A 22,273-nucleotide genomic window follows, 5' to 3' on the forward strand; every position below is an offset into this window, starting at 1 on the left:
AAATATTTTATTCGATATTAAAAGATAAAACTATAGTGTAGCACGTGCGCACCACTAATAAAATCATAAAAATCATTAACAATCACCAAAATTTAATCATCAAATAATCAAGTCGACCAACAAGGGCACTTCTGTATTTTCACTACCCTTAAATCAGCAACTGCTGGCACACTTCCACTTCCATTTTCTCATTTAGTTTTTAAAATTACCCCCAAATTTTCGCCATCATTGAAAACCTAATTTCCTCAAAACCCTCGCTCCCAAACCCCCTCTCTCACAGCCGTTCTCCTCCTCCAATCCAAAGCCCCATTCAATCCAAAACCACAGTATCCTCAAATTAGGTTCGTCATCGGATTCATTTTTTCCGATTTTATCCTCGACGAAGTGGCTCTCGCGTTCTGACAGCTGATCCTATCTCGATTGGAGATGGTATCTGGTGCAAGAATCGACGGCGGGGCGCAGGTCTTATCGGCGGGCGTGCGAAGAACTATTCAATCGATTAAAGAAATTGTGGGGAACCACTCTGATGCTGATATTTACGTGGCGCTTAAAGAGGCCAACATGGATCCTAACGAAACCACCCAGAAACTGCTCAATCAAGGTCCATTTTGTTGAAATATTTTCAATTTTTGACGCTGTATGTCCTTTTCAGTTCTTTTGTCTTTTTTCAATTTTGGGTGGGATTGTTGTGTTTTGAAAATTTTGATCATGGGTAGCTGGAAGCTGAAGGGGTGGCGGTGACGGAATGTTAGCTCGTTAGTGTTTGTTTGTAGTATCGGTTAGTGCTTGAAGATTCTTGTCGTTGCTGTACAATGCATGTAGAATAAGAGAGGTAATCTTTAAAATTGAAATCTTGGTGGCAGGCGGAGTGCATTTCATTTGAATTTCATATTTCTTAAATCAGCTGCAGATATTAATTGTAGCTTTTAAACAAGCTATAAATAGTTGTCGGTACTGCATTGTCACATGAAATAGTGGTAGCTCAAATAACCTTTTTTTTGGTAATAACCCTCATAATTCATTGCTTGAGATAATGCAGGACATATAAAGAATAGGAAAAGAAAGCACATTCATCCACAATGAAACAAAGTTTAACCTTATACAGTATTATAGTAGAAAGTAGAAATCCCGTTCTTTAAGGGCATCGGTGTATTCCTCTAGACCCTCCATCTAATCGTCTAAACTTCAAATCTCACAACTACATCTTCTAGCGTTTGATTCACCGTTTACCATAAAAAAGTCAATCTTGTTTTCTTTGCCCTATATTCTCTTCTACAAAGTACTTTATACCACCAGTTGATTGTCATGCAGATCCATTCCACGAGGTGAAGAGAAGAAGAGATAGGAAGAAAGAGGTATATATGACAGTCTCTTCTTGTTATATTTTGATATACCCAAACACAATACTATGATACATGAAGTGTGAACTTATTAATGTTCTATTTGCTGACCCAGAATCCAGTGCAAAATAGTTTCATTCCTGTGGAGCCCAAGAAAAACAATGATGTCGAACGTATGCCTGTCAAGTATAATACATATCCTGACCGTAGTTCTCGAAGAGGCGGAACCACTCGAAATGCTGCATCTGGTAATAACATCCCGTCAAAATGTTCTGTGTTTTAACTGCTTGTGGTCTAAAACACCACTAGTAAATATCGTCTTCATTTTTTGTTTGCTCCATGTCTCATTTAATTTATTTAACGTGCTTTAACTAGATGCAAGGGGAAGTCGAGAGTTCCGTGTTGTTCGTGACAATAGAGTTAATCATAACAGCATCACAGATTCAAAGCCTGGACTTAATTCAACTTCAACAAGTCCAGGGGTGATCTCTAGTGGGCCAATAAAGAGGTACTAATAGTTAATTTGAATTTTACTTGATCTAGTTGTGCTTTCGTTGTCTGTACCTTGTTCAAAATGCTGGTACAGTTCAGTTATAAGATATATGGTTCTCATGAATGAGCTATTGCATCATCTAGGTGGTGTTTAAGATGTCCATTGATTAGGAGAAATTTAATAATGATTTCTGTATTATTGTACTATTTTTTATATTGGTGAATATGAGTCATATGACCTGTTATGTTTAGCTGTATGCAAGGAAGAAAAGTTGTCGATTCCACCTCTAGAGCTAAACCAGATTTTTATATAATTTGTGTTACATGAATAGCTTTCTGAGATTCTTCTTAAACAGTGGTCCTCCCAGTGGTTCTGGACCTCAAGCACCTGCTGTAGGTCAGCATTCTTCTCAGCCTGCTAAGAGTGCTGCTGATTCACAAACCAGGCAAAATAAGAATGCTGCTTCAGTTGGTAATGGCAGGAAAGAAATGGTTGGGGAGAAGCGCCTTCCTGTTCCAAGTGCTATTTCACGCGTGCAAACAAAGGCAAATGCTCCCCAGCTGCAATCTACAAATTCATCTAGTAGTACTGTCGTGGGTGTTTATTCATCCTCATCTGATCCTGTTCATGTACCATCCCTACATTCTAGACCTGCTGCCAATGTCGGGGCCATCAGACGGGAGGTCGGGGTTGTGGGATCACGGCGCCAGTCATCTGAAAATTCTCCAAAACCATCTTCATCTCAAGTCACTTCTCTGCCAAATACGCATTCCGCACGAGATGGTCAATCACGAGAGTCTGCGAGATCATTCAATGCTACATCAAAGAATGACCACTCAAACCAAAATGTGGCACCTGACTCTGCTATAGCTGGTCCACCTGCTGGCAGATCATTTTCCAGTAATTCGTATGGTAGCCGTCCTCATCAACTCATGGGTCACCAAAAAGGTAAGATATGAATTTTGCAATCCCCCCAGATAGTGTATAAGTGAGTAGTGATAAAGTTGAATACCTGACTTCCCTATGAATATTAGTCAATATCTATCAGGATGGTGCTACCCCTCCTCTAGTTGTTTCCTTATACTACGTTTAGTGTCTGCTGGCAGCTGGTGAACTTACCCAATCTTTCTGCTGTAGCTCCTCAGCCCAATAAGGAATGGAAGCCAAAAGCAAGTGTAAAACCAAATGCCAATGGCCCTGGAGTTATTGGTAGTCCTGCAAAAACAGTCTCTCCTCCTGCCGATAATCCAGAAGACACAAAAAAGGAAGCAGCTGATTTACAAGATAACATGTCACCATTGAATCTTTCTAAAAGTGAAAATGTGATTATAGCTGCACATATCCGTGTTTCTGAGGCTGACAGATGCCGGCTGACCTTTGGTAGCCTGAGCACCGAGTTTGACATTTCTGCAAATTTAGTTGGCGTAGCTGCAAATGACGTAGAAGAATTATCCTCCGATCCATCTGGAAGGTTTTTTTCTTTTATAAATTTGTCATGTTTTTATGAAATTTGTCTTCATGTTTGATATCTGTAATCTGCTTGCACTTTCTTACTAGTTTACTTGCACTGTTTCTTGGAAAGTTAGTCAATTTCTTAGACTCCTAGTCAAAAGGACTAAAGCAATGTTATTTTGTAGTGTTCCAGTTTCTTCCGCTGAAGCTTCAGGAGATGAACCTGTTACTACCAAACAATCAGAGGTGGCAAATGACTCTGTCCGAAGTTCAGAATCTAACTCTCCCGTTTCAGGTGATCTGTCAAATCTGACTGAAAAGAACAACTCTTCAAGTCCACAGAACCTGAATGACTATGCTGATGTTGGATTGATGCCAGGCAACAGCCCATCATATACCCCTGAATCACTACAGCAGCAGGATACGTCTGAATTGCCGAGCTTCTCGGTGAGTCTGAATTCTCTCATTGACAACCCATTTGACAGACCCTGAAATTGAACAACTTCCTTTGATTCAATTGCTGTATTCATAAGAGAAGCTGCAACATGTTTTATTGTTTTTACTGCCTTCAGGGTTATGATCCCCAAATGGGTTATGACATGTCATACTTCCACCCGGTTGTTGATGAAACTGTTAACGGGCAAGGTCTTCCGTCATCCCAAGAGGTTAGAATCGAACTATTGTATGCCATTAGTTAATTAAGTGTGGATTCTTTTTTGTCTTGTCACCCATGCATGCACTCATGCTGTTGCACAGAAACACACCTATATACACTCTGATGCAGTTGTACTTATAATCACACACATTGTGGTCATTTTATTGCTCCCAGCATGAATGCTAATAATCACTGTACTTGGATTTGTTTGTCCGCAAATATTTAACTGCTCATATGCTCCGTGCTGCGTAAAAATAACGTAGTTGGGTTGGGAGATTTCTCGTGTATTTATTTCAGAAACTAGGAATCCTTAAAGTTTCACAATGCTACCCACTACAGTGAGTTTGTTACCTGTCAATTCGAGTCCATACAGCAGGTGGATAGATATCTAGATTTTTTTGTATCCTTGTTGTGCTGTATACACTAATGTTTTTATATTTGGTTTTGTTTTATACCAGTTCTAAACTTTATATTCTTGTTTGATCTTCTTGTGCACACAGGTCCTTGGTGCACATGCAGCAAATGCTGTTCCAGCGCCGACAATTGCAATGGTACAACAGCAGCAACAACAGCAGCAGCACCAGCAGCAACACCAGCAGCAGCACCAGCACCAGCAGCAGCTTGCCCAGATGTATTCCCATCTTCATGTCTCCCATTTTGCTAACCTCATGCCGTATCGTCAATTCATGCCTCCTGTCTATGTTCCGCCAATGCATGTCCCTGGTTACTCCAATAGTCCCGCCTATCCTCATCCCTCAAATGGCAGCAGCTACTTACTGATGCCTGGGAATAGCTCCCATCTAACTCCAAGTGGCGTCAAGTATGGTATCCAACAGTTCAAGACTGTCCCTACTGGTAGTCCTACTGGGTTTGGAAATTTCACCAGTCCTGCTGGTTATGCCATCAATGCTCCTGGGGTTGTTGCAAGCACTGCAGGCCATGATGATTCGTCTCGTATCAAGTATAAAGATAGTCTATACATTCCAAACCCTCAGGTAACAAAAATGAACACCCATCGCCCATATAATTGATATTAGGCTATATTCCAAGTATGGTGTCATCTCTTTCAAGCAGTCTTTGCAAACACCACACTTTTGGTGTGGGAGAAAATTAAAATTGTCTACCCATTATAAACTCCATCCTCTTACATGTTCTAAAATACAGGCTGAGACCTCTGAAATATGGATGAACCCAAGGGATGTTTCTGGTATGCAGTCATCATATTACAACGTGCCTGTTCAGTCTCCTCATCCAACTGCCTATTTGACATCACACAGCGGACATGCTTCTTTCAATGCAGCCGCGGCTGCTGCCCAATCCTCCCATATGCAGTTCCCAGGCATGTACCATCCTTCCCCACAGCCCCCTACCATGGCAAGTCCTCATCACATGAGCCCTGCCATTGGCGGTAATGTGGGAGTTGGTGTGGCAGCTCCGGCTCCCGGAGCACAAGTGGGCGCGTACCAGCAACCTCAGTTGGGCCACTTGAATTGGACTGGTAATTTCTGAATAGAGTTCATTAGAGCCTCTGGCTTCCAAGGATTGACATTAGCTATTAAATGTGAAGAAAGCGTTCCAAATCAATGCATTAAGTTGTGTTGTCATCTTGTCTCTCTAATTCTTTTGTTACTCACAAGAAGCTCTATTATTACAAGATAAGTATCTGGTTCCTGCCTATAGTTCCATGTTAGTCAGACCAAAAAACACAATTTTCTGTAGCAAAGTGTTGAGTCTCTATCCATTTTGGAAGTATTTTGTGACAATTCTTTTTCGAATGCCTCGTACATAAAAAAAATCATTCCCTAGTCTAGCACTATAGAGCATTTGCACTAGAGAACAAGATTGTAGTCTTTAGTAACAACTCTTGTCGTTTTTGTCTTTAAAGCGTGCGTGTTAAGGTTGAAGCGAAGGGTAGTGCTAGACAAATGGGATTAATAAGTTGGGAATTGCAAAGGTAGAGAGACATGGCTTTGTCTTAGCTTTAGAAAAAGAAAACCTCCAAAGCACACGAGCCTCGGATCACTCCCACCCCCCCTGCTATTTTTGTTTTGAAATTTTGGGCTCTCTCATGCATCATCTTTCATTGATCACATTCTCTTTATTCTGTTGCTTCTACTAAAAAGCTTGTGTGTGTGTGTGAGCAATGCAATGATCATGTCATGGTGCCCTTTTGTCAGGGAAAGAAAAGGTAAAGAGGGTGGCTTTTGATTTGTTGTATGGATTTGGATCCATCATTCTCACTTGGAAGTTGCATCAGTTTTAGGGAGTGTGTGTGAATATTTTTTTTCTTGGGATTGGTGAAAAACATCTTTGTTTGATGATTGTGTGTTATTCCCATGTTCTTCCTACCCCCCACCTTCTTTATAGCTCTGAAACTAAAAGCAATTTCACTGCGTGCGTGCGTGCGTGTGAGAGGTCTGTCTCAGATACTAAAGCTGTGTGTGTGTGTGTGTGTATTTGTATTGAGAGATAGAGAGAGAATGGCCCTCTTATTCACTTTATACATTGCGCGTTCTGAGCATTGTTTCCACTTTGTAACACAATAGAAAACACACACACCCACATAGATAAACCATAAACCTAACATTCACTATATAAAAATTAGGCTAGATAGATAAATTTGGAATTAGAAATTGAGATTCTTCAAGTGCCATTTCTTATGTCTACAATTGAGATAACTTGTAAACATCTCCTAAGCTTTCGTTTGAATTTGTTGTGTGGACATTATTTGGATTTGTTGTGTTTTGCAAAATTGGTACCTTGACTAAAGGAGAGACGTACATGTCACTATTGCATGTTGTTCTTGTTTGTTAGTCAATTTTTATGTACATTGTTGATTATTTTGTATTGCATTAATTGTCACCTTTCTTAGTGGATTTTGCTTTTTTTTTTTTTCTGGCTTTCAGCATTACTACATTCATTGAAAAAAACTTCCTTTTGTGTTGGTATATGAATTTTAACCCGCCAAAATGTTAATACTTGGACACATTAAGTGAGATTTAGTAGTATGAGTGTCTTTCATGTGGATCGAATCAATAACAATAATTTTATGAAGGTAAAAAAATGTGGGGTAAGTAAGGGAAAATAAGCAGAGAAGTCACGTGGTAACTGAAACTGGTCTAGCCCACCACCTGCAAATTATGGACTTTTTACCACGTACGATGTTTTTAATCCATTAATAATTATTGTTACTGTCATCTTCTAATCTTTTGGCCCACTTATGCAGATTTTTTTTAAAATTTTCCAGTTCTGATTATTATTTCCCCTATAGTAGATTAATTAACAAATTCTCAACTTTAATTATACACTTTCTAATTTCATATTAACCCATCTAGTTAGTCATAATAAAACTTTTACGCAATTTTTTTATCATTTGTACAAATTCTCAACTATTTTTTATTGGATTAAAATTTCTAAGCACTACAAGTCTACAATACTACCAAGATTATTTATATAGGGAATGAGAGATTAGTATGGACTAATGAAACATCAAACATCAATTATGTTAGTGGTGTAGTTTGTTTTGTTGACAAAGAAGTGAAGTAGTCAACTATACTTCGAAGTTTTGGACGGTGGAGGAATAATCTAATCCCACCATAGGAATTTGGAGTGGGATCATTGTCTTGTAGCTCATGAGTGATAAATAGAATAGTAGTACTACTCTTCATTAGCAAGGGGTATATTGAAGTCACCTAGTTTGACTAGTTCATTAGTGAAATGGATGTATTCTTGACTAAAAATATTTATAAAATTGATTATTCCAATTTTTAATGAATTGGAACACAAGGTTACAATATTTTTCAATAATGTCACAAGGCTCAAATTTTTAGCTGCGGATGAAAGTTCACATGATACATCAGATCTATTGTGAAAGACTACGGTCTTTTAGTGCATTCTATTTTTATTGTAAGGTCGGGTGATAATAGATCAATATTCATCCCTTGATGACTCGAAACTCGATCTATTAAATAGAGGAGAAGCGTCTTACCAATAAAGCTATGCTCTGTCGCTAGGTATATGTGGTATACATATAGAATGTACATAGTATACAATTAGGATATAACACTATGTACTCAAGTAGCTAGCTTGATTGGAAATGATATAAATGGAATCTCTAGTGGCCATCGCTACCATGTGACATTAAAGGAATCTATAGCTAGTCTTCTTAAAATTTGATTTTTCCATGTGTATAAATACTACTTGATGTAGATATATGATAACACAATTCATCATGGTTTTCATTTTGTTTGTCCTTGCCTTGATGCAATACCACCATGGAAGCAATGTGCCCCTGGCCAAACATTTTGTTTCTATTTTTCTTATAGTATTAAATAATTATGGTCTCATGATATTGATATCATGTCACATTGATATAGATGAATTCAACATGAACGATTGCGAATGTGCTTCTCCAAATATATATTGGACATAATGCATACCACTTATACTCCTATTTAACTACTTAATTAATTAGCAAAATAAATATAAAAGGTCTATCTAAAATCACAACAAAAGCATGAACTACATAGAAAATTGAATTTGCTGCGTTCTTGTTGCTCGCCATTTTTTCAAGCATTTTATTCCTATAAAACAATAGCATGGTAATAATAAAAGATATGTTTGACTTGAGCCCTTTTACATGTTAGTAAGTAGTAGTACTTAACTAATTTTGATTGAAACATGAAACCAAAGGCAAATGCTCGGTTTGATGAATTAATGCATCAGATGGAATTAATATGAATGTTGTTCGGTTGAACGGATAAAAATCGATACTTAATCTCGATATATTGACATACTTGTATCCCTATAAATCTTGACCTTAAAGCCCTAACCTTGTGATAAAAACAATCTCAAATAATTTGATTAAGTCAATCTTAAAAAAAAGTTAATCTTAAGTGATTGAACACCTAGATCATATGGATGATTTTGCTTCTAGTACTAGTAAATGAAGTATTATAATTCACCCAAAATAGGAATTTCATTCTTGACACGTGGAGGGTTTCTTATATTGACACGTGGAGGTTGCTTGTGTGATTCACTACTTGAAAAAAAAGGTATATATGCACCTAAATTTATTTTTGAATCTTGTCTTGTGTAATTTCTTCCTTTGATAATATTTTCTCCACATATATATTGTTATGATTAGTGAATATATGGTATGATCTTGTCATATTATCACTTGGTTACATTCTCTGATTCAATCAAATCAAATCTTGATTAAAATTCTTTTCGTAGATATCTTCTAACTTTGCATCATACCCAACCCCCAATGTGAAAAAAGTGATTTCGAGAGCCCCACGAGTGCAATCATTCCACAATTAATTAATCTAAACTTACATTCGTAGATAATAATCTAATCACCCACGCACATACATTAATTATATGTATATCAATAATTACTCATCTTTGATAATTTGATTTGTATAGTATTTTTTTCAAATTAAAAAACTCTCTCTATTTCAAAATAACCCAAAAAAATTTTCGTATTTATTTTTAAAAAATGAACCCTTTTTAAAGTGTTATGAATTTGCAGAATATGGAAATGGGTATTTACAATCTGTGGATAATACCGTGAGTTCTATAAATGACTGACACTGTATTTTAGCCAGGAAATTCAATTTATATTTATTACTCTTTGTATTATCAATACAGTATAATATTATATCATATGCATGCAAAATAATGATAAATAATACCCAAAATATAAAATGAGTTAGTTTGCTTTTTAAAGAGATAAAGTTCAAGAGATAAGACTGCTACGTTATCTTCTTTAACTACAAATCATATTTTTATTACTTTTGACATTCTTGTGCACGTGCATTCGAATTAGTTCTCACACACACAGACAACACACACACAAAATTCGAATATTTTGTTGCTAAATTGCTTAGTAACTGAAATAAACGAATTGGAGTTATACTACTACTCCTCCCTCCGTCAGCCACTAGGAGTCTCATTTATGAGCGACACGAGTTTTAATAAATGTTAAGAAAAATGAGTGTAAAAAAGTTAGTGGAATATGAGTCTCACTTGTATATGTTAGTTTTAAATGAAATGTGAGTAGAATGAGTTAGTGAAAGGTGAGACCCTATTACCATTTATGGTAAAAGTGAACTGTGACTCCTATTCACGGACGGACTAAAATGGAAAAACGAGATTCATATTCGCGGACAGAGGGAGTACATTCTAATTTTTCCAATGCCTTATTCAGAATGAATTTTTTCGATGTGGTATAAATGCCCTGGTCATAAGAATGACGAGTTTCAAACTCAAAGTACAAAATAAAGAAATTCAAAAAGAAACAACAATAAAAACGACTATTAAAAAAAGCAACGGACGAATACAAAAAAAATAGAAGCTGCAACACACATTATTGCATTCTAGTATCATGAAGCAAGTGACACGACAACATTTTGAAGCCGAAGCAGAAGATCCAAACAACAATCATGAAATATACAGTAAACAACAATTAAATCAAAGCGTAAATTGCATTGGTAGATAGTTTTCGATAATGTTAGTATAAGATTATACTTATATATTTATAATTTTCTCTTTAAATAATTCAAATTCAAAGTCAGTGAAAGAAAACCTTATTGCCTTCGAATGAAAAAAATGATATATTTAACCTTGTATACATAATTTTAACTTAATTGTAAAATTTATCTGCATATTTTATAAGTGATGATTAATATGCATATTAGTAAAACATATTTATGGTTATGGATACATGGAACGAAAAAGAAGAATCAGTCCAAATGCATAGATTATTGTACAACCAACCTTTTATAAATCTTACTACAATTTTGAAATTATTTAATCTCAAATTCAATAAATCCCATCAAATTATTATTATTACCAACTGAATTTGCAAAACAAATAATAATGATAATGATGATAGTTGATATATTGTAGATTTCTTAATTATTTTTCCGTAACGTCCTTTGTCCTAATCTTAAAACACAAGTGACAGCTATCTATGTCCAAATTACAGATAATTCATAAATTCATGAATTTTTTCTTCCAACAAAAAATAGTTGTTTGCAGTTTCATTAAATTTTTCTGTCCCAGTTTCATATTTTATTCAGCATTACACTCAAATTGTTTGTTTTAATAGTAGAATAATTGAGACCAAAAGTTTGATGATTGATGATTCCGCGAATTGTTGATGTTAGTAAATGCAGGAAAATACAGATCACGACACAGAGAATTTTACGTGGTTCGATTTACTGAGGTAAATCTACGTCCACGGGGAGAAATGGGGGCAGGTTTGTATTGCTTGATCTGGAATTACAGCTTACAACACAGACTTGCTATATGGTATTTTTCTCTAGAGAGCTTCTAACCCCTTTCTATCAGATCTAAGTTCTATTTATACATTGAACTAAGATCGTGGCTTACATCATCACTCTAGGTCGTGGAGGTCGTGTAGGTCATGGCCTAAGATCGTGGCCTGAGTTGACGCCACGTGGTAGTGGGTATGTTGGAAGTCGTGGAAATCCTGCATGGGTCCACTAACTCCTTGTTCGGCCGAAAACTGAGACCGAACTGCTTTGGTTGCCGATCTGAGAGTAGAGCTTGATGCCGACCTAAGAGCAGAGCTTGATTGGTTGGCTTTTGCCGAGCTGTAGGCTGAGGCCGAACTCTTACTGAGACCGAACTGCTTTGGTTGCCGATCTGAGAGTAGAGCTTGATGCCGACCTAAGAGCAGAGCTTGATTGGTTGGCTTTTACCGAGCTGTAGGCTGAGGCCGAACTCTTACTGAGACCGAACTGCTTTGGTTGCCGATCTGAGAGTAGAGCTTGATGCCGACCTAAGAGCAGAGCTTGATTGGTTGGCTTTTACCGAGCTGTAGGCTGAGGCCGAACTCTTTGGTAATGCCGAACTCATACTCTTCCTTGGGCTTTGGGCTGATGGGCCGTCACTGCTGTTGGGCTTGTTTAGTCCGTACCCCATCACTACCCCCCCCGAAAGACGAAGTGAATCACTTCGGCGAAGCGAGTCACTTCGGCATTCTGGATAAAGGTACGGGGGAGGCTGACGTCAGGGGACGTGCCGTGCACGTGACTGCATTAAATGCGACAGTAAAATCCGGCCGTTGAATCCTGAAAAGGTGGGATTCGAAACGGTGTGACGATTTTGAAATCTTCGCCGAATCTGATAAATACCTCCCTTCTTCATCGTTTGAACACCTTTGCTATTGGCTTCTTCTGCACTCTCTATCTTTTGCGTGAAAGATTTTCTTCCGCTTTCAAAAATTTCCTCAGATTTTGCAAAGAGTAAGGACCATGTCTGCTTCTTCTTCGTCTGAGTCTGGTAGCGGTGGTGAAGGGGGTAAGGGGTCTTCTAGCCGGAAAGAATCCGGGGAGAAGACCGTAGAGTATTTTCACAGTATCTTGAGTAAGGATACTGTGATATCCCTTCACGAAAAATACTCTTTTCCTGGGGGGAAGGTCGCGATTCCCGACGACCTTTATAGGGCGGACTCGCCGCCGGAAGGTTACGCCACCGTCTACGAAGCCAGCTTAGAATGCGGGCTTCGTTTCCCCCTTCCCCTTGCCTTTGTAGAGTTGCTAGATTTTTTTCAACTCCCTTTAGGTCAGGTGACTCCGAACTCTTGGAGGCACTTATCGGCTTTTGCTGCCGAACTGCGTAGGCTAGATAAGGATCTGTCTCTGAGGGCAATCCTTAATTTTTTCCAGTTTAAAAGGAAGGGATCTTGGTTTTACTTGGTCCCTTTACAGCCTTTTAGGGCCTTTTGTAAAACCAAATGGCCGAAATGGCAAAATCGCTTCTTTTTTTATAATAGGACTGCGGCTCCTAGTTTTCCCTGGAGAGGGCCGAAGTCCGTTATCCGTCATCCTCGGCCTGAACCGTTGGACGAGCTCGATGGCGAGCTCAACAAGATTCCCATAGTTAGGAAACAATACACGGAGTCTGAGCTCGTCAAGGGCGACGTCGTGTTCGACATCTCGTCTTCGGACGAAGAGGCCGAGGGTGAGGATTTCTCTTTATCTTTATGCTCTACTGCTTTAACGAAGAAAACTAACCTTGCTTTCTTGCTTTTTGGCAGTGTACATGCTGAACAAGGCTACCCGAAAATCTTCGGAGTCCAAGGAGCCGGAGAGAGAGAAGGCTACCAGCTCGGCGCCTGATGCCGAGAAGAATCCGAAGAGGCAAAAGACTTCTTCGGGTCCAAAGAAGCCGGAGTCGACTTCGGCAAGTAGGAAGGGGAAGACCCAGAAACCCCCGAGAGCGCCAGAGAAAGACATGGTCTTGGCGCCTCCTTCGGAGCATATCTGTGAGCCATTTTTATGGCCCACGGACTTCGCCGAGGTGAATTGTCTTCTTGATTCTTTGGCTTGGCTTCTGTCCTGTATTTTTGGTGCCCTCTGTTGACTTTTTTCCTTATCCATTTTCAGAGGAACGATATGCTCTCCAAGCTCGTCGCCGTCGAGCTCTCCAAAGCGTCCAACGACTATGCTGAGATGCAGAGGAAGTTGGCGGCTGCTTGTCACCGGGCCGAGCAGGCTGAGGCAAACTTTGAGAAAGCCAGAGCTGCTAGGATTTCGGCCCAGGATGAAGCTCAGTTTGCCAAAAACCAGCTCGTCATCCAGCGAGAGCAGACGAAACGGAGTGATGCTGCCGCCGTGGTTGCCCAAGGAGAGGGTCTCCGTGTTTACACGGAGAAACTCTTTTTGAGCAGCCAGTTCTCGGCCTTTGTCGGTAGTCTGGTAAGGCTAATTGCCGATAAGGGCGAGCAGGGGGCCGACGTCGTGCTGCCTCTGTACAGCCGAGAGATAGCAGCTCGGCTTCAGAATCTGCCGCTCCTTGAGGAGCTCGCTTCATCCTCGGTCCTGCTTTCTGCAGACCGAGTCCGGAGTTGTCGAGCTGATCGGGACGAGAACCTGGAGGCTATCTTTGCCTCTGTGGGACCCGTTTCACCCGCTTCGACTTACAACGGAGAGGGTGAGGCCGAGCCGCTGGAGCTGGAGGCCGAAGTCGAGCGGGCCGGGCATCCGGAGAAGGAGGCCGATCAGGAGGCGGAGGCGAGGCCGGCAGGAGGCGAGGCCGAGGCTGAGGTAGCCCAGGAGAAAGAAGCTGTACCAGACCGAGGAGCCGGAGACGAAGCTGGCGGAGTATGATTTCGTCTCCCTTCTCTTAGTCTAGTTTCTTCCTTGTAAAATGGCCTTGAAGCCCTAGTGTAAAAAAAATTTTCCTTGTGAATGAAAAATTCTCTACACTTGTCTTCGTATAGCTTTTAGTACTCGCCTTTATTCCTGTTGTATTTTACTATCTGCTCGGTACAGCTGCCGAACTAATATAGCTGCTTTGTACCCAAGGAGATGGAGATACTTCACTGGAAACGGCTGTACTCTTCGGCTTTGGACGAAGCTGAGAGAAGAGCTATAGCCGATCAGACGAAGAATGACGAGCTTCTGGCTCGTTTAGTGAAGCTGGATGCCGATAATAAGGACTTAGAGTCCGATAAGAATGATCTGGAGGCCGAGCTGAATACGACCATTGCTGAGAGGACTGCGTACGAGGATTACATCCGTGTGCGCGGGGGAATGACCATATCAGATGTTCAGAGTCGAGTTGACGAACTGTGGGAGGAATATAATGTACTCCGGAGGAACAATGCGCTGGAGAGCTCGGCTTGCCAACAAGTCGTGACATCATTGCGGCGCTGGGCCTCTCGGTACGACATAGTTCTTGCCCGGCGTCCCTCAATTGAGAGATTCCTCCGGCATTTCCCGCCAACAGATGCTAGTACTCCAGCTCAAACCTCTGATTCACTTGCTCAAAACCCTACTCCAAGTCAGCAACGAACTCAGGGACAACCGGAGACGTCAAGTCGAGGACGGACTGAAGTTCGCAGAGGAGCTGTGGTTATGAGTGAGCAAGATCGGCAAATGCTTCGTGAAGAGACTCTTCGCCGCCGAGGTGCTAGGGCTTCCCGGGCTCAGAGAAGAGGTGGCAGGTCGATTAGAGCATCTCGTCGACCTGCTTATTCTGCGGCTGCCTGGAACGCCCGAACTCAGCTTCACGAGGATTTTGTGAATAGATGGCTCAACTTTAGCAACCCTGGACAGTAGAATAGTCCTTTGTAATAGCGTAACGCCATCTCGTAGGGTAGCGGAGTTGTGTGCCGAACAAGATTTGAAAAATGAAATTTTGTTTTCGCTTCTAACACTCTGTATTTACAGCTTAGCGAAAAATTTCATCGTACTTGTCCTCGGTCTTATGAAGTAAACTTCTTTGACCGGACTTGTCTTTGGTCTGATGAAATAAACATCTTTGACCGGACTCGTCTTTGGTCTGATGAAATAAACATCTTTGACCGGACTCGTCTTTGGTCTGATGAAATAAACATCTTTGACCGGACTCGTCTTTGGTCTGATGAAATAAACATCTTTGACCGGACTCGTCTTTAGTCTGATGAAATAAACATCTTTGACCGGACTCGTCTTTGGTCTGATGAAATAAACATCTTTGACCGGACTCGTCTTTGGTCTGATGAAATAAACATCTTTGACCGGACTCGTCTTTGGTCTGATGAAATAAACATCTTTTGACCGGACTCGTCTTTGGTCTGTGTTCTAATTTGGCGATTTTTGTCGCCGGGATCGAACTTTCCCTTGTCCTAATTCGGCGAGTTTTATCGCGTGGATCGGACTTTCCCAGTTAACCGAAGTGGTCTTATGCAGTAAACCTCTTTGACTAGACATGGTCGTCCTCGGTCTTATGAGGTAAACTGCTTTGACCGAACTTGGTCGTCCTAATTCGGCGAGTTTTATCGCATGGATTGGACTTTCCCTTGTCCTAATTCAGGCAAGTTTTATCGCGAGAATCGGACTTTTGTTGCAGTTCGTTTCAGACGAAGTGCTTGATTTTTAAGCAGAATTGTGGTCTTGTATCCTCTTTAGAAGCTTTGACACACAATCTTTGGCTTGTTGCAGCTCGTTTCGGACGAACTGCTTGTTTAAGCTGAATTGTGGTCTTGTATCCTCTTTAGAAGCTTTGACGCACAATCGTTGGCTTGTTGCAGCTCGTTTCGGACGAACTGCTTGTTTAAGCTGAATTGTGGTCTTGTATCCTCTTTAGAAGCTTTGACGCACAATCGTTGGCTTGTTGCAGCTCGTTTCGGACGAACTGCTTGTTTAAGCTGAATTGTGGTCTTGTATCCTCTTTAGAAGCTTTGACACACAATCTTTGGCTTGTTTATGTTCTAAGAAGGGGATCAGCCTTCGAAGAACAAGATACCTCAGTAACATTTGTAAGAGACGACACGCACATAGACAGACAAAACGCATATAGACAAATAAAGACCAAGCAAACCAAAGAAAGCACATTGACCGGACTGTCTCTTACAAATGGAGCTTTTTGAGGTTGGAAACGTACCATGTTCGGGGTACTTGTGCTCTTGACACGTGAGTCAATTTGTAAGACCCTTTGCCGAGGACTTCTGACACCCGATATGGACCTTCCCATGTGGGTTCGAGTTCGCCCAGCTTTTCTGCTCGGCTTACTTCGTTGTTTCTCAAGACGAGATCTCCCACTTGAAATTGCAGCTTCTTCACCCTTTGGCTGTAATACCGGGCTACTTGCTCCTTGTACTTGGCTGCTTTTATGCAGGCCAATTCTCTTCTTTCTTCGGCAAGATCTAGTTCGGCTCTCAGTCCGTCACCATTCATTTCTGAGGAGAAATTGAGTTCGGGGACTGGGTATGCCAATCTAAACCGGAATCACGGCTTCAGTGCCGTACACCATCGAGTTCGGCTCCGGTGTGACTTCGGTCATTCCGCCTGCCTCTGACTCCGGCTGCTGTGATTGCTATGCTTGATGGTGCCGAACTGATTGCTCGGCACTTTTAAGCGCAATCTGCGAACACACTTGCTCTTTTTTTCGATCACCTCGGATGACCGCTATCTCTCCTTTGGTGGGGAAGGTGTTCGGCGAGGAAGCCTCTGATCGCTATGATCGGGCTTCTTTTTGTCTTCTCTAGATGAGCTGTCTAAAGACCGTTTTCGACGGTCTGCCTCATCGGCACGAGAAAACTTGTCCGCAATGTCCCACATCTCTTGAGCTGTTTGCGGACTGCATTCCACGAGCTTTCTGTAGAGAGCTCCGGGCAGGATTCCATTTTGGAATGCCGAAATGACAAGTAGATCATTGAGATTATCTACTTGTAGGCATTCCTTATGGAATCTCGTCAGGAAGTCGCTGATCTTTTCGTCGCGACCTTGACGTATAGAAAGCAGCTGAGCCGAAGTAATCCGGGCTTCCGCTTTCTGAAAGAACCTCCTGTGGAAAGCATCCATTAGATCTCGGTAGGATCTAATGCTGCCTTGGGGGAGGCTATCGAACCACCTTCTTGCGTTCCCGATAAGCAGTTCGGGAAACAGCTTGCACATGTGGACCTCGTTGAGACCCTGGTTCGCCATGTTATATTGATAGCGTCCCAAGAAATCATGAGGATCCACGAGTCCGTCATAGGTTATCGACGGAGTTCGGTAGTTCTGTGGTAGGGAAGTTCGGGTAATATCGTCCGAGAACGGAGTCCTCAATGCTCCGTACATGGCGAACCCGACACTTCTTCGGTATGGAGGAGATGGAGTTCTCCTGTGATTCCGGTACCGAGGATTCTTTCTTCTGGAAGACATGACACTACTGCGGTAGTGACTGTCTCGTATGGAGGGAGAGGGAGAATCCGCCGTTTTCGCCTCCGGCTGTTTTTGGCTTCTCTGCAGGAAGGTTAAGAATTCCTCCTGCTTTTCAGCCAAAAACAGCTTGACAGCCTCGTTCAAATCGGGCTGCTGGGAAGACTCGGTGTGACGGCTTTTGGAGCGGCTTGTTCCTCCGCCATGAGAACTGGTGGTGGATTTATCCCTAGGCTGTTTTCCAGACCTATGGGGTGGATTGGCTTCCTCCTGGTTCTCACGGGCAGGAATACGGGTACTCTGCGATCTGGTATGCATTTTTTGGGTTGAAAAAATGGTCAAAAATTCGCTTTATCACAAATTTGGTTCTCTGTTTCCCACAGACGGCGCCAGTGATGATTCCGCGAATTGTTGATGTTAGTAAATGCAGGAAAATACAGATCACGACACAGAGAATTTTACGTGGTTCGATTTACTGAGGTAAATCTACGTCCACGGGGAGAAATGGGGGCAGGTTTGTATTGCTTGATCTGGAATTACAGCTTACAACACAGACTTGCTATATGGTATTTTTCTCTAGAGAGCTTCTAACCCCTTTCTATCAGATCTAAGTTCTATTTATACATTGAACTAAGATCGTGGCTTACATCATCACTCTAGGTCGTGGAGGTCGTGTAGGTCATGGCCTAAGATCGTGGCCTGAGTTGACGCCACGTGGTAGTGGGTATGTTGGAAGTCGTGGAAATCCTGCATGGGTCCACTAACTCCTTGTTCGGCCGAAAACTGAGACCGAACTGCTTTGGTTGCCGATCTGAGAGTAGAGCTTGATGCCGACCTAAGAGCAGAGCTTGATTGGTTGGCTTTTGCCGAGCTGTAGGCTGAGGCCGAACTCTTACTGAGACCGAACTGCTTTGGTTGCCGATCTGAGAGTAGAGCTTGATGCCGACCTAAGAGCAGAGCTTGATTGGTTGGCTTTTACCGAGCTGTAGGCTGAGGCCGAACTCTTACTGAGACCGAACTGCTTTGGTTGCCGATCTGAGAGTAGAGCTTGATGCCGACCTAAGAGCAGAGCTTGATTGGTTGGCTTTTACCGAGCTGTAGGCTGAGGCCGAACTCTTTGGTAATGCCGAACTCATACTCTTCCTTGGGCTTTGGGCTGATGGGCCGTCACTGCTGTTGGGCTTGTTTAGTCCGTACCCCATCAATGATCTTGCCTGGAATTTTCCCTTGAATGTTTGCTGTTCATACACACTCTCTCTCAATCACGTACTCCATTTAACACTCTCTCAATTCCATAGAAAATGGCATACTTGTGAGAGATGACATGATATTTTAAAAGATTTTATTTTATTTGTTAATTGGAAAGAAAAAATATATTGTAATAATTTTTATAGTAATATGAGAGATCTTTTCTTAAAAATGAAATTGTAATGTAATTGAACAAACTAAAAAAGAATGTGATATAGAAATGTACTCCTATCGGTTAAAAAATTAATTTGTGCAACAAATATTATGGGCCATCCTATTTATGGTACGAATTTTTCAATGTTATTAGCCCATAAATGACTATTGAATATTTTATCTCCAGATTCATGATTGTGAATTGATTGAATAATATAATTCGAATTCATAATATGTTCTGCAATCGCAATTTAAACTTGAAGTCCGTGCCAAAATAGACACAAATTTAAAATTTTTAATATGATCTTAGACATTAATCACTCTAATATTTTAGAACAAAACACACTTTCAGAATTGTATAAACGTATTGTGATAAATAGATTTGGCTCAACTATATACATTTGAAAAAAAGAAAAAGAGAGCTAGAACTTTTTAGAGTTAATAAGCCACTAATAAAATCCCTCATTACATGTGTAACATCTAGTACATCTAGAACTTTTTCTATTGTTAGTATTAATAATCATATAAAATGAAAGACTGCAAAAATAGTTTTTTTTTCATGATTTTTTGAAATAGTAGAAGATACAGTGGGCAGGCCAACCCCAATATAATTCACTCCCACAAGCAGGAGAAAAAACTACACAGCACACAACTCTCTCTCTAAATAAAATCACACACACACACACTCTCTCTCTATCTCTCATAAGCGTGCTGGCAAGCTTTGAGTAGACGCTGCGCCACTCCTTCTCCTTCCCCACATCAAATGAGTGCTCTTGCTTCAACTTTTTTAGCTATTCACCCCAACTCTCTGTTCTCTGTGAATGAGTGAATCCATAACTCCTCCTCATTTGTCTCTTTCCTTCAAATGATCATTGTGTTTGTCTTCCATTGCACCTCTCTCTCTCTCTCTCTGCAGCTTTTGGCTCTCTTCAAGTAGACAATAAAGTTCTCCTTCGTTAATTTCTCTTTTTTCTCTATATAAATCGATCATGGTGGAGAGGTGTGGTTACCGAAGGGAGACGGAAATCTCGCATTTCACTTCTTCCAATTCGAATTCGAATTCGAATCATTCGTCGTTTTCATCGAGCTTGCTTGATGCGATCTACCGCTCAATTGACCAAGGAGACGAGGAGATGGTGATTTACGGCGAAGGAATGAGGAAGAAGAGCTGCGAGGGCGCTAACGTGCGCAGCGGAGTGTTTAGGAGTGACGAGGAGATGGCGAATTTCCAGCGCGCTTGCATGATCGAGAAATGGATGGAGAAGAAGGTGAGCGAGAAGGCGGTCGGTCGGAGGAATTCCGTTGCTGATTTCCAGGTGAAGAAGCCGCGGAAGGATCGGGTGAGTTCGAGCTGGAGCTCCTCCGATTCGAGCGCTGCCGCCGGATTCTTCTCTTCCTCCGAGGCGGAGTCGTTCCCGGTGCAACGGCCGAAGCCGATCCGGACGGGGTTCGAGAAGGAGGAAATCGGTGGAAATCGCTCCGGATCGGAGCAGAAATCGAAAATTGAAGGCGGATTCTCGAAGACGAAGCTGCGAGCGCTGAAAATCTACGGCGATTTGAAGAAGGTGAAGCAGCCGATTTCCCCCGGCGGCAAACTCGCCGGATTCCTGAACTCGCTCTTCGCCGGCGGAAACATGAAGAAGAGCAAAATCGGCGGCGACGTTTCCCCGTCGCTGAAATCCACAAACGCATCGACGTGCTCCTCCGCTTCGTCGTTCTCTCGATCCTGCCTCAGCAAAACGCCGTCGTCGAAAGGCGACCACTCCGCCGGCGCAAAGAGATCCGTGAGATTCTCTCCTGTCAGCGTGATTGTCGACGACGATCGCCGCCACAAATCACTACAATCAGAAATCAACAACAAATCATCATCAAATCGCGACGTGTCCACGAAGAATCACAACAACATGAACAACATCAGAAGCGTGATCAACGAAGAGCTCATTGCGCACGTCATGGATCAAAACCGCCGCGTCGAGGAGGTGGCGAGGGATCTGCTGAGGAATTATCAGAGGAAAAATCAAAATCCTCACGTCAAACACGAGGTTTTCGATCGAGATTTCGATGAAGACGAAGACGAGGATGCAGCGAGCTACGCGAGCTCGGATTTGTTCGAGCTCGATAATCTCTCGGCCATCGGAATGGAGAGATACGGCGAAGAACTGCCGGTTTACGAAACGACGCGGTTTGATTCCACCGGCAATGGATTAATCTACTAAGATAAATTAATGGTTAATTAATTAAGACTTCAAGAGTATTTTGTAATTTTATTTTGAATTAGCATGTTTTTATTGGTTTGGGGGTTTACATGAAGAGAAATGAAATTTCTCTCTTAGTATATCTGACTGTAATCAATTTAATTTTGTGCATTATAGTGTGTTTCTTTGGTGGTGGTAAATAAAATATGTGAATTTATCTTGAATCTTTTACGTTTCATTGTATATTGTGGGAATTAAGGATGAATAATTATTAATCTCTTTTTAAGAAAAAATAAATAAATTTGAATCAAATTTGTAGTACTAATAATTTTGGAAATGTGAAGCATGCAGATGGGAAAAAGTAAAGGTGAAGATTCTCAGGTGGACAAGATGATGGAGAGAGGTTAAAGCAAATGCAATTGCCCTGTTTTAGAGAGATAGTCACTTTTTTTTTCTTGAATTGTGGGGTCTACTTAGTTTTAATTTTTTAATAGCTAGCAATTTTCATTTTTCACCATAAATATCTGCCATCACAAGTTGGCATTCTGAAATCTATCTTTTCAATATTTATGTGGTGAAGTATTGAATTTTGTGCCATGTTTTTGGGTGCTATTATTTCATTTATTACATAGTTTTCTAATTTAATTTTGGAAGAATTTTGGAGGAATATGAATAATTTCATTAGAATGTTTATGAAGGTAAAGAAGGAGGGGTAAATGGAGAAATGGATGATGTATGTTTGTCACCAAAAGATTGAGACATGAAATCTATGGTTGGATCTTTGCTGGTTGGGCAAATTAGTCAGAAGATAGAAATGATAATGTTCTAAGATAAATGGAAACCAATTGTACAAGTGCTATTGTTAATTTTAATTTTTACAGTTAGTAGGCACTAAATCATCTGTTATTGATTGGGTTGTCACTTTTTTGGCCACCAAACTCATTATATATAATTGAGTATCAAACTAATATTTTACTTAAGTAATTTGGCATACTATGTTGAGTGAATGTTGCCCTCATGCATTACTCTCTTGTATTCATATTTGGGTCTTAGGGATAGTACATTGTTTCAGATAT

At 41.0% G+C, this 22,273-nt stretch overlaps 2 protein-coding genes across 3 annotated transcripts; both read left to right on the forward strand.

The window, feature by feature from the left end:
* Positions 1–216: 216 nt before the first annotated feature.
* LOC121794183 (GBF-interacting protein 1-like) lies at positions 217–5,703 on the forward strand. 2 transcript variants are annotated; one of them, XM_042192241.1, is made up of 11 exons: positions 217–601; positions 1,312–1,355; positions 1,456–1,588; positions 1,716–1,848; positions 2,189–2,781; positions 2,971–3,304; positions 3,471–3,580; positions 3,665–3,732; positions 3,858–3,950; positions 4,441–4,935; positions 5,105–5,703. In XM_042192241.1, the coding sequence occupies exons 1-11, from the start codon at positions 427–429 to the stop codon at positions 5,447–5,449; spliced, it is 2,523 nt and encodes an 840-aa protein (XP_042048175.1). In that variant the 5' UTR covers positions 217–426; the 3' UTR covers positions 5,450–5,703. The 2 variants fall into 2 exon arrangements, with proteins under 2 accessions (XP_042048175.1, XP_042048173.1); XM_042192239.1 differs by having other exon boundaries at positions 3,471–3,732.
* Positions 5,704–19,624: 13,921 nt separating this feature from the next.
* Positions 19,625–21,421, forward strand: LOC121797110 (protein BIG GRAIN 1-like B). The gene has a single exon (XM_042195835.1). The coding sequence runs from the start codon at positions 19,992–19,994 to the stop codon at positions 21,216–21,218; it is 1,227 nt and encodes a 408-aa protein (XP_042051769.1). The 5' UTR covers positions 19,625–19,991; the 3' UTR covers positions 21,219–21,421.
* The last annotated feature ends 852 nt before the right edge of the window (positions 21,422–22,273 follow it).

This window comes from Salvia splendens, chromosome 3 (genome assembly GCF_004379255.2).
Source record: "Salvia splendens isolate huo1 chromosome 3, SspV2, whole genome shotgun sequence".
Lineage (NCBI taxonomy): Eukaryota > Viridiplantae > Streptophyta > Magnoliopsida > Lamiales > Lamiaceae > Salvia > Salvia splendens.

What these genes read in the sequence shown, in the direction of transcription:
- LOC121794183 (XM_042192239.1), top strand. Translation starts at nt 427, where the DNA reads ATGGTATCTGGTGCAAGAATCGACGGCGGGGCGCAGGTCTTATCGGCG. An exon ending in GAAGAGATAGGAAGAAAGAG is followed by an intron (nt 1,356 to 1,455) that starts GTATATATGACA and finishes TTGCTGACCCAG; the next exon opens with AATCCAGTGCAAAATAGTTT. An exon ending in TCTAGTGGGCCAATAAAGAG is followed by an intron (nt 1,849 to 2,188) that starts GTACTAATAGTT and finishes CTTCTTAAACAG; the next exon opens with TGGTCCTCCCAGTGGTTCTG.
- LOC121797110 (XM_042195835.1), top strand. Translation starts at nt 19,992, where the DNA reads ATGGTGGAGAGGTGTGGTTACCGAAGGGAGACGGAAATCTCGCATTTC.